This window comes from Leptonotus elevatus, chromosome 1 (assembly GCF_054856555.1).
Source record: "Leptonotus elevatus isolate MCC_2025b chromosome 1, RoL_Lele_1.0, whole genome shotgun sequence".
Taxonomy (NCBI): Eukaryota; Metazoa; Chordata; class Actinopteri; order Syngnathiformes; family Syngnathidae; genus Leptonotus; species Leptonotus elevatus.
In genome coordinates this window covers 7078424-7090201 of record NC_141239.1, presented here as the reverse complement: position 1 = coordinate 7090201, position 11778 = coordinate 7078424, and the positions used below count along the sequence as shown (strand labels likewise).

The 11778-nt window shown below is 36.9% G+C and overlaps 1 protein-coding gene across 1 annotated transcript; it reads right to left on the bottom strand.

The window, feature by feature from the left end:
• Positions 1–22: 22 nt before the first annotated feature.
• On the bottom strand, positions 23–10719 carry LOC147180520 (ceramide synthase 2-like). The gene is made up of 11 exons (XM_086072469.1): positions 10583–10719; positions 9033–9203; positions 6941–7058; positions 4445–4563; positions 4045–4102; positions 3906–3956; positions 3403–3495; positions 3194–3322; positions 1263–1372; positions 1012–1165; positions 23–516 (listed from the first exon to the last, which is right to left on the bottom strand). Exons 2-11 carry the CDS (start codon positions 9197–9199, stop codon positions 328–330), a joined length of 1188 nt encoding a protein of 395 aa, XP_085928595.1. The 5' UTR covers positions 9200–9203; positions 10583–10719; the 3' UTR covers positions 23–327.
• Between the last annotated feature and the right edge of the window lie 1059 nt (positions 10720–11778).

Here is an 11778-nt window from a genome sequence, read left to right as displayed (position 1 = left end):
TGACTCAGTTTAAAAGTGTACATCAGTGTTTCCCAACCTTTATTGAGCCAAAACACACACCTCTAAACAAACATGTTTAGTTGTACTCCAAGATTATTCAGTAGTACGAATGGCAACAGGTGGAAACAGATTCATTTGTACGTTTTTCCATCTAGTGGAAAAGTATGTAATTGTTCTGCCTTTCAATGGCGTATTTGTTATAGCCAGTTCATACAGCAACATTGGTCTAAAAATATTTTTTTAATTTTAGAAAACAAACGAAAGAAGATAAAAAAAAGATTTTTAAAAAAATACAATAAAATAAACCTAATGAATAATTTAAAATGTCTATTGAGCTTTACGCATTCTGTCAGCAACTGAGGCCCTGTGGTTGGTGAAATTATTAAGGACACAATTGTTACTCAAGGTGAGGAGTTTGTAGTTTTGGGTGTCTTTACTTCCCGTTGGACAATAATCTCCTTCTTCTTCCTCTTCTTCCAGCTCACTGTCTTCGTCGCTGCGTTCATCTTTTTCTAACTGAGGGCAGAAGATGACAACGCGCATGATATTTTGGATATACTTTGGATATAATGTGCAGGTTTGTCTGAAAAGCTTTAGTAGAAGTAATATAATGCTTGAATGCTATTCATTCTCATTGTTTAACAACTGAAAAAAAAATAGAAAAGCACATTCGTTTTTGATTAAGATTGTAAACTAAAGTTATTTGCATTCCTGAAATTACATTTTTGTTTCAGATGCTACGCTTCATTAATTTCCGACTGAAGCCTAGGAATGAAAATATCAAACTGTATTTCAAAATGGAACAAAGCTAATGTTCTCAACTTTTATTTGAAAAACAAATGGGGGGGGGGGAATAGCTTGCCAGTGGTTAGTTATTAACATTAACATTCCACCGTTGCAACAAAGGCTCTGTTTGCGAAATGAAAATTTGTCCTTGAATCACCACTGAAAAAAATATAACACTTGTAATCAGTATAAAGATTTTTAAAAAAATGCAGAGATGAGTCTCACCGTTCCTGTCAAGAACTTCCCGACCATCCTTAAGATTAAAGCAGCCCAAAAGACATGAAGACCTTGCAGTACCATTAAGAGGATGTTGAAAAAGTAGTAGCCGGCAAAGGGTTCGAAAGTCTCCATGGATAGCACGAGGGTTGTGTGGATGATCCTGGAAAATGACCACAGAACACAAGTTAGGTTTTTCACGTGTGAGGTCGTATTGACGTATGCCCGAGAGAGAGAAATAGAATAAAAAACGGACTTACTTGCTAGGAAAAATCACCAGCCGAGTCAAAAAGAAGACTGAAGCAAAAACCACAAAGAGTACATCACAGACTTTCCTCCAGCCAGAGCCATAGTTAAACATCTTGGCAGACTGCAGACATCAAGAGGCACAAGGTTATTATTGTGTTCGAGACAAGGTCGAACAAAGCAAATACTGTTGTTCCTCTAATTAGCCACCTGTCACTTATATATACCGTCAATATAGAATAAACGCTTCCTTTTAAGTGCAGCGTCTCATTTCTTGGACTTTTAACACATGTAAGTTAATATTTGTGGTTTTCTATTAACAAATTCACTTTATTTATTTATTTTTTAATTTTTTTAATTTTTTATTTGGTGGACTCTGTCCGCAACTATTCTCTGAAAAACTCCCCTATTTGCATATTGCATATTTCTGTGCTCTTTTGTAATGTCCTAGGATACCATAAGATGGTGCTGAAGCCCAATAGGAAAGAAGTAATTGGTGTCAAGAAAGTATGTTGACACGATAGACATTATCTACAGTCACTGTTCAAGATCTTTGTAATTTTGGGGAGGAACTAAGTTTAGTCTGGGTTTTTAGTACAACCATGTGAATGTACATGTGCACTTTTGGCGCACTTAAAAACAACAATCAAATGATTAACATTTATTCATTCACTGCCATTGACGGCTATAGACGTCAAAAAATTATTTGAAATATTTCTATTAATTTTACACATTTTTTCACTTTTGTTAATAAGAGTATGAAAACCTAAAAAAAAATTTTTTTTCATTGTAACAGATATAAAATGTGTGATTAATCGTGAGTTAATTATTGAATTCATGTGATTAATTACAATTGAAAATTTTAATCGCCTGATGCGAAGATCTTTAAAAATTAGGAGCGTCAGGCGATAATTTTTTAAAAAATTGTAATTAATCGCATGACTTCACTAGTTAACTCACAATTAATCACAAATTTTATATAAAAGTGGGGGGTAAAATGTTACAACTAATAGAAATAGTTCAAATGAATTTTTGACGTCTATAGCCGTCAATGGCAGTGAATGAGTTAATGTTAAAAGATTATTTGAAAATGACATTAAACTTTTTGGAGATTATACTTTGTAGCATATAGTCGATCAGTTGATTTTGGACTTTGATTTGCAAGTATATATTAACTTGAGATAAGAGTGGCAAAATCTGGGAGAGGATTCCCCAGTACAGTACTATACGTATAATCTATAATTTTTTTAATTTAATTCGATTTTTTTATATATTTTTTTTTACACCTGATAGCTGTTTGAAATTGAAATAAATTGTAATTTCCTAGTAACACTGTTGGATATTAATTCATTCACTGCCATGAACTCATTAAAAAAACATTACGATTAAAGATTAGGCAATTAAAATGTTTAATTGTAATTAATCGCATGACTTCACTAGTTAACTCACTATTAGTCAAAAATTTTATATCTGTTCTAAATGTACAATAAAAAAATTCAAGGTTTTCATACTCTTGTTAACAAAAGTGGAAAACAATGTTTAACTAATAAAAATAGTTAAAAGGAATTTTTGACGTTTATAGCCGTCAATGGCAGTGAATGAATAAAAAAAGAAAAGATTATTAAAATTTTTGGGTGTCAGGCGATTAAAATTGCAATCGTAGTTAATTGCACGACTTCACTAGTTAACTCACGATTAATCACAAATGTCATATCTGTTCTAAATGTACAATAAAACAATTCTAGGTTTTCATACTGTTGTTAACAAAAGCGGGAAAAAATGTTAACCCAAAACAGTTCAAATGAATTTTTGACGTTTATAGCCGTCAATGGCAGTGAATGAGTTAAACATCGACAGTTAAGTAAAGAAGTAGCATAAATGTAGTCATAAGAATACTGATTCTCCACAAAAGTAGCTTAGCAGAAAAAAAAGAAGTTCGCATGACCTCCAGCAGGATATCAGCGGAGTCGTGCAGGATCATGACCAAAGTGCCAACGCGAATGTAGTTGGCGCAGTAAGAGAAACTGAGCAGGAAGATGGTGGCCAAATGATGGATCACTTGTTCCTTGAAATCCTAACCAAGAAAGTCGATTTCACAAAAGAGACCTCATCATGTTATGGAACAAAATGGCTATCAAACATTGAGGGTCTCACCTTCCTCTTGATGTCAACGGAGATCCGCAGCAGCAAGGAGCCATAAAAGCCGAGCTCCAGCATGTAGTACCAGTAATGACGACTTTGCATGGGCTGTGGAACGTTCAATGACATAACATGACGTATAATAAAAAAAAATGCAGCACAGTTGGAAGTCAAATTTGAATTGCGAGCCTAAACACAATTTACAACCTAAATAAAGTATACATTTATTCCCAACTGTCTAATATCTTCATTTTGTCTTTTTTTTTTTGGGCTGGACTGTTTTTTTTTTGTCCAATCAGATTCCAGTTTCTTACTGTTGCCATGTCAATGTAATCTGCACATCACAACCACTGTTTACAATCAGAGTTGGCCGGCCCTCAATGATGTCAACATTTTTCCCGTCCTCTGATTGGTTGGTCAGAACAAAACTTGAAGAATTTGAAATAACTTGAATTGCACATTAAAACATAAATAAATAAATGGTTATGTTATCAGCGGCTTGTCATGTGCCCGCCCACCTGAACTGGATATTGCCTCCAGCATTCCCTGAGGTCCCAGAACCAGGGGGTCTATCGAGGAACCACAGCAGAACAGAACGTGGCAATTGAGGGAATTATTTTACTTTGCGATATGTTACGTAAGACTTGAACAACTCACATCAATCAAACAGGCCAGCCCGCCCACAAAGGCTGTGAGGTAGAAAAAGAACCTCCAGCTGTGACAATAAACAAAGCAGATATTTCCGTAGCTCAAAAGGTGATTATAAAAACATAAAGAAATGTCTTTTTCAGATAAAATAACATACAGTGGCACCTTGACTCACTGGTTAGCCACATTTTTCAAGATACTAGCTAACACTCTTTTTTTTCCTTTTTTTCGGCAGCACCAAATTTGACAAAAAGCAGCAGATGGTGAACAAGAGAAGTTTCGAAATCAATCGAGAAAGACGACTTGAGAAATGAGTGTTTTGAGTTATGAGCACGGGCACGGAATGAATTCAACTTGTAATTCGAAGGCACCACCGTACTTGATTGGTAAACGGAGAAGGCTTACTTACGTGGCCTCCCCAAACTTTTTGGTTTGACACGGCTTGTCCTGGTGGCGGCGCAGTCGGAACCAGGCCTCGATTTGCCGCTGGCTTTTGCCACACAGCGACATTAAATGAATGATGTCACTCTGGAATTAACGTACAGGGGAAGGTCAGCGTGTTATTTAACGCACAATTGCATCACAAAATAATATGAATATAAAACATATAATTGTAACTCATTCACTGCCATTGACGGCTATAAACGTCAAAAATTCATTTGAACTATTTCTATTAATTTTTACCCCACTTTTGTTAACAAGAGTATGAAAACCTAGAATTTTTTTTTATTGTACATTTAGAACCGATAAAATTTGTGATTAATCGTGAGTCATGCGATTAATTACGATTAAAAAATGTAATTGCCTGACTAGACGATTGTTAAAAATTAGAGGCGTCAGGCGATTACATTTTTTAATCGGAATTAGTCTCAACGATTAATCACAAATTTTGTATCTGTTCTAAATGTACAATAAAAAGTCTAGGTTTTCATACGAGAAGAATATTTTTTTTTTAACTAATAGAAATAGTTAAAATTATTTTTTTGAACGTTTATAACCGTCAATGGCAGTAAATGAGTTAAAATGGTTGCTTTGTTTCCTCACCAACTCACTGGGAAGCTGCAGATTTAGAGCAGATTGGGTTACTATGATCCAAGGTTGGGTTCATTATTTTTGATTTAAAAAATTGTGCTGAGGATTGTATTAAAATTAGCATCATTTTTAACCACACCGATACTGACATTCTCGAAGAAACCCATTTTTTTTGGTAGCACTGGCTTGTTTCCTTTTGGTCCTAGCGCTGGGTTAGCGATTTCACCCAGTTTGGGTTACATTTTACCCAGCAGTTTTAAGAGTGCATAATAACGGATGAAACGAGTCCTTGAGTAATTCACGTACTCCGATTATTTTTTTCTGCCTCTGGTGCTCATTTATTTGGTGTGCATGGTCAGGAAGACAGTCAAGCTAGCTGTAGCAATGCTACGCATCACGATAATGTGGTGCCATGGCCAACATTAAAATAAAAATATTTCCAAATACAGTGATACACAGAGATCAGTGCCTTGTTACGTTTTTATTTTGAAGTTACCCGTCCGTGATATGGCGGCTGACTGGACTCGTCTTCCTGACTGGAAGTTGTAGTCTGAGCTCAGTTTAAATTTAAATTGCCCATCACAAACCGTTGCCACCATAACATCCTGAAATCATGTTCAATTGCTAATTAAGGATGCTAAATGAAAAAAAAAAAACGAATGACTTACACAGACGTTGCAGAATGTGGTGCCTGTTCCCTGCGCTAACGGCTAACGGCTAGTGGCTAGCGGCTAGCCGCTAAGCGAGTAGCCATCAGACTACTTTTCAAAGGCAGTTTAATAGGCGAAAATGACGGCACACTTTTGCTGATACAGTCGTTACGAATCCATTTTTAACAAACCAGGCTTACCCAGATACGCTGTGTTAGCCGGCAAAATCTCCACCGTGGTTCTGATGTCACTTCATTCTCAGCCTAAAATCTCACTTCCTCATGTTTGAGGTTGTTTATAATTAACTCCTTCACTGCCATTAACGGCTATAAAGGGAAAAAAAAAATGTATTTGAACTATTTCTATTAGTTTAAAATTGTTCCACTTTTGTTAACAAGAGTATGAAAACCTAGAAAAACTTTATTGTACATTTAGAACAGATATAAAATGTGTGATTAATCGTGAGTTAATTAGTGAAGTCATGCGATTAATTATGATGACGCCCTTCATTTTTTTAATAATCTTTTCTTTTTTTAATGAAAAGATTAAAAATTAGGGGCGTCAGACGATTACATTTTTAATCATAATTAATCGCATGACTTCGCTAGTTAACTCACGATTAATCACAAATTTGTCTGTTCTAATACAATAAAAACAAATTCTAGTTGTTCTTACTCTTGTTAACAAAAGTGGGGGGAAATGTAAAGGTTATAAATAGTAAAATAATTATAAAATATATGCGATTAATTACGATTAAAAACAAAAAAAATCGCCTGACGCCCTTAATTTTTCATTTTTTCATAAAAGAAAATATTATTAAAAATTAAGGGCGTTAAGCGATTGTAATCTGAATTAATCGCATGACTTCACTAGTTAACTTCACGATTAATCACAAATTTTATCTCTGCTCTAGTTTTTCTTACTCTTGTTAACAAAAGTGGGGGGAAATGTTCAACTAAAATGAAATTAAATGAATTTTTGACGTCTATAGCCGTCAATGGCAGTGAATGAGTTAAGTGAAATGTTTAATTTTCTTTCGCGTATTCATAATTGTTATTTAACCAAGGTACACGCAGCGCTACAAGTCTTTTTTTTTTAAGCTCTTCCACTGAGCTACTGAACACTGAGATTTTTTTTTCCAGGTTGTGTTTCTCACGTTTCCAAAAGTGGGAACATTAGAGAGACAATCCAAAATGTATGAAAGGGTTTATAGAGAGTCTCGCCTGCGTTGGGCGCGCGCTTTGTTGCGTGTAAAACGACTCCAGCTTCGGAGAGGGGTCCGCGGTCACTTGCAACCTGTTCCTAACCCCCAAACATCTGCCGATGGGCGGGGCACAGAACCTGCGGGCAAAGAAAACAAAAGACAAGTCACGCTTGATGCGATAACACAACATGAGAGTGTGGGAGAGTCAAACTGTCGTGTTTGGGAAAATGGCGCTTACGGGCAAACATTTAGCAACTCAAATGTTTGATCCACACGGTCAGAGGAGAATTTCTAAATAATATTCTGATGCCTTAATATGAATTAAGCAGAAAAATCCACCAGTTTGTATCCACCACAGCCTGGGGGCGGCCATTTTGCCACCTGCTGTCAACGGAAATTGTCACACACGGCCTCAGGGTTTCAGGTAACGGATGATCACGGCGCACCTGTTTCCTGGGTTTAGTCATGTGACATTCACAAGCAGAGCCCTCAGGCACTGTGATGTCATTTTCGGTCGACAGCAAGTGGCAAAATGGCCGCCCCCGGAGATGGATTAAAAACAGGTGGATTTTGCTACCAAACGGGGGAATCAAGCCCCAAAAAATGTTCTTTATAATATGATGCTATATGCGCCCCCACTGAACACAGCATTGTCGTTAATATTGCGTTTGTGGAATATGAATTAGGCAGCAAAATCTACCTTTTTTATCTATCTCAGAGGACGGCCATTTTGCCACTTGTCGTGCACTGAAAATGACATTACAGTTGCTCAGGGCACACGTAATGACCAATCACGGCTCACCTTTTTTTCTGAACTTGGTCATGTGACGTGTGATGTCATTTTCGGTCGACAGCAAGTGGCAGCAGTACAATGCAAAATGGCCGCCCCCCCTGAGATGAATAAACACAGGTGGATTTTTTTTCCCCCGCAAACATTTGACTTGACTCGCCCTTTTAAGTCGGCTAGTAGCTAATCTTGTCTAACGGTCCACTTTGCAGAAGATTTTCGACCCACCAATCAATAGTCATTGCCTGACTGTAACGTTCTGTGTAAAATAAATAAATAAACAAAACATTAGGGGTGTGCCAAAAAATCAATTCTCATAAGAATCGCGATTCTCATTTAGTACGATTCAGAATCGATTTTAAATGTCCCAAAATTAATTTTATTAAAATGATTTTATACTGTCTTGTCTTTGTCTGTGTGTGTGTCTTGATTTGGCCACTGAGGGGCAGTGTGGTTCCACGCGGTCTAATACACTGTTAAGTTGTAGCCACATTAGAGAGTAGAAGGAAAAAGTCACAATCAAGTTATTCCAATAAAAGTAGTTTTTTTGCAGCGTGGAGGCGTTGTTTCGAGGGATAAAAGAGCCGCGAGTAGCGCGCTAATTAGCATTAGCGAGTCAGACTGAAGACAATCATTACGATTCCTTGAACTATAAATCGAAGCCTAAATCAGTCAATCAAATCGTTTTGAATCAAAAACCATTCCCAATCGAAAATCGATTCTGAATCGAATCGCAGGGCCAAAAATCGGAATCGAATCGTGAGACATTCACAGATTTCCACCCCTACAAAACCTTATCCTAATTGCAAATGTAATACTTAGCACACCACATCGTTGGACTAACTCTCATATGACAAGCAAGCAGGATTTCATGGAAAACAATTTTATACACAGCGAATCCATTCAGACGGCACAAGAGCTTCTCTTGTTCCGGTCTCCTCAGATTTTCTCCCCTGGTGATAACAACACACCTGCTCCTCGCCCCGCAGCTCATGCTCCTAACCTTAACATCAGCTCAGCAATTCGATCCCAATCAGGAAATGGCGTGCGAGGTTCGCAGACAAATATTTGCCGTGCGATAACCTCATGCAAACGGAATGTTTACCTTCTGGTTTGGAAAAGCTTGACGTTTGTTTACAGCCATTATCGAAGCGGCTCCGTTTAGTGAGCCGACCTGTTAAGATGGCAACAAGGTCAACAAAGAGCAAACGCGCTGGATGGAAAGCCGTAGTGTTCAGGACAGTTTGCCAGTGAGGCCGAATTAGCGTACCAGTAAGCCAAAAACCACACGAAAACAAAACGTTTTTTTTTCTTTTTCTCGTACCTCTCAAAAATGTAACGCAGGCCCACGAAGACCAAAGCGAGGGGCAACGCCATGAGAAGGTGTTGGGGCAGCGGGCGCTCCGAGTGGGCCAGCCGGTCCATGTCCTGCCAGGTCACACCTGGAGGAAGCCAGTAGCGCTCTGCCCATACATTAGGCAGCAGCTCCATTTTGCTGCGGGTGGAGGTTTGATTGATTGAAGCACATTTGTAAATAAACTGAGACAGGATCATTTTTTTGTTTAGTGTAGTGCTGTGAGATTATTCAAAAAAAAAGAAAGAAAGAAAAGTTTTTTAAATAAATGCCCTGGTTCAATAAAGGTAGGGAAGCACTGAGACAGCATACAAAAAAGCTCTTTCGATTTGACAGTATAGAAGCGATACTCCACATAGAGTAAGAATTTGCGCACATGTGCGAGTGGCAAAAAAAACAAAATAAGACAATTAAAGAACCAAAAGAGGGAAAATAACTCAAATAGACATCAGAATGAATAGCGTGACACTTGTGCAAACAAAGTTATTTATATATATATTTTACATTGTTCATTAACGAAAACCACACCTGGTAAAGTTCCAGACCATTCCAATGGAATACATATTTTTGTAAGTATATATATATATATACATATATATATATATATATATAATTTGACTGTCAAAAATTCATTTGAACTATTTCTATTAGTTTAGTATTTTTTTCCCACTTTTGTTAACAAGAGTATGAAAACCTAGAAAAAAATATTGTTCATTTAGATATCAAATTTGTGATTAAGTGTGAGTTAACTAGTGAAGTCATGCGATTCATTACGGGGGGAAATCAAAAAAGTAAAAAAATAAATAAAAGAGAAGAAGAAAAGTTTATTAAAAATTAGGGGCGTCATAATTAATTGCATTACTTCACTAGTTAACTCACGATTAATCACAAATGTTATATCTGTTCTAAATGTACTATAAAAAAATAAAAGTGGGAAGAAAATGTTAAACTAATATAAATAGTTCCATTTTTTATTTTTTTTTACATCTATAGCCGTCAATGGCAGTGAATGAGTTCATTATGTTATATATTATTATTGTTGTTGTTGTTTTTTTATATTGTATTATTGACTATTTGAATTTTATTTAAATGTCAAGGTCATCAACACAAGGTAAAACCCCACTTGGAAATATTACACAAATATTGATTATGATTGAATATTGTTTATTATTTATTAGTAGTATAAATAAATAGTACTCATTTAGTATTTAAAAAACCGTATGTATACCATCTATCACATTTGGATTTGTATATTTCCACAAATTCTTCAAATGTTTTTATTTTTGTCAATTGTATTTAGTTGCGTCTAAAATATAAAGAATATTCATTAAAAACACAAATCAAACCAATAAGTAAAAAAAAAATACATGCACAGTACACGACGTTAAAAAGCTTGCAATTCAACAATCCCAGGTAACCTCGTAGCACATCGTCGTTTTGCTTCATAACACAAGCACAAAGAGGCAACGCAGATAAAAATCACTTCCGCGCTCAAACGCGCAAAGTTTCCTTCAACTTACTGTGAAATTTGCCAAATATGCCAAGCGAGTCGTTGTGACGGCACAAGTAGAAAATCCACATGAAGAGTCGCCTCTGCGTGTACTGCGGGGACGTGTTTGTGTGTGTGATGCTTTTTGGAGTCCTAACAACTAGGCGCTCACGCCCGCACGCGCGCGCGCGCACACGCTCGGCAAACAGCGACACCCACTGGCCACCAAGTCAAGTTACCGTCCAGAACAGGAAGTGAGAAATGTCATCTTCAAATTAAAATGTCGAGATGCGAGGCTGTGTGGAGAAAGCGATGACAAGTTAGAAATGTTTATGGTACACTGTTGCCCATTTCAAGCAGATTAAGTTCGTAAAAATCGGCAATTGTGCCTGTGACTTTACTTCCGGTTTGCTGTGGTTTGTCTCCTGGCTGTGACCTGTCGAAAGAAAGAGATGCTCAATTACGATAAAACGATAAATTGATTATGATAAAGTGATCTTGAATAGCCTTAATTCTTAAGTCTTAAATCTTAAGTCTTTGGCTGCAAATGAGCTCAAATATTGTTATTGTATGTTCTTTTAGTAATGTTAATGTGAATCTCTTCAGTTCTATTTTTTAAACGCGTCTCGGTGTTATGATTTGCAAAATGATTTTCCTGTGTGTATAACATGTGCTATACAAAATAAAGTTGCTTGCCTTGCCAAAGTTATGTACAGGTTGAATTATTATGGGTCAGAAAGTAAGACTAAAGCAAACAATAGCGGGAAGCGCTCAAGGAAATCATTACATTTCCTTTTGTTCAGCCCTTTTCAAGGAAAAAGTCTGCTTCTCTTTATTATAACTAATTTCTCCATTTTCCACTGTGCTTTAAACGAGTGAGACCACAAAATCAAACGGTTCGATAGACGTCACATACCCCACCACACCCCCACTTCCTTCTTCTCCCAGCTGATTGTGTTGTTTCCCGGGAGACAAGCGAAGTGCAGATAACATCGCTACTGTCATGCAAATGAGCTCCCGTTTGTCAAAGTAACCTGCTTGGTATTTGGAAAGGACTCAGTGTGTACGTTGTTTTGTGAGCATATGCAAAACATGGAAAAATAATTTGCATCGATCTTAATGCAGCCTGTGAATGTGTGTGTGTGTGTGTGTGTGTGTGTGTGTGTGTGTGTGTGTGTGTGTGTGTGTGTGTGTGTGTGCGTGCATGTGTGTGTGTGTGAGAGAGAG

Coding starts and splice junctions, on each gene's coding strand:
- LOC147180520 (XM_086072469.1), bottom strand. CDS start 9,199: ATGGAGCTGCTGCCTAATGTATGGGCAGAGCGCTACTGGCTTCCTCCA. Junction 3,957..4,044: donor GGCTGGCCTGTTTGATTGAT/GTGAGTTGTTCA, acceptor GTTCCTCGATAG/ACCCCCTGGTTCTGGGACCT. Junction 1,373..3,193: donor CCGCTGATATCCTGCTGGAG/GTCATGCGAACT, acceptor TGATGTCTGCAG/TCTGCCAAGATGTTTAACTA.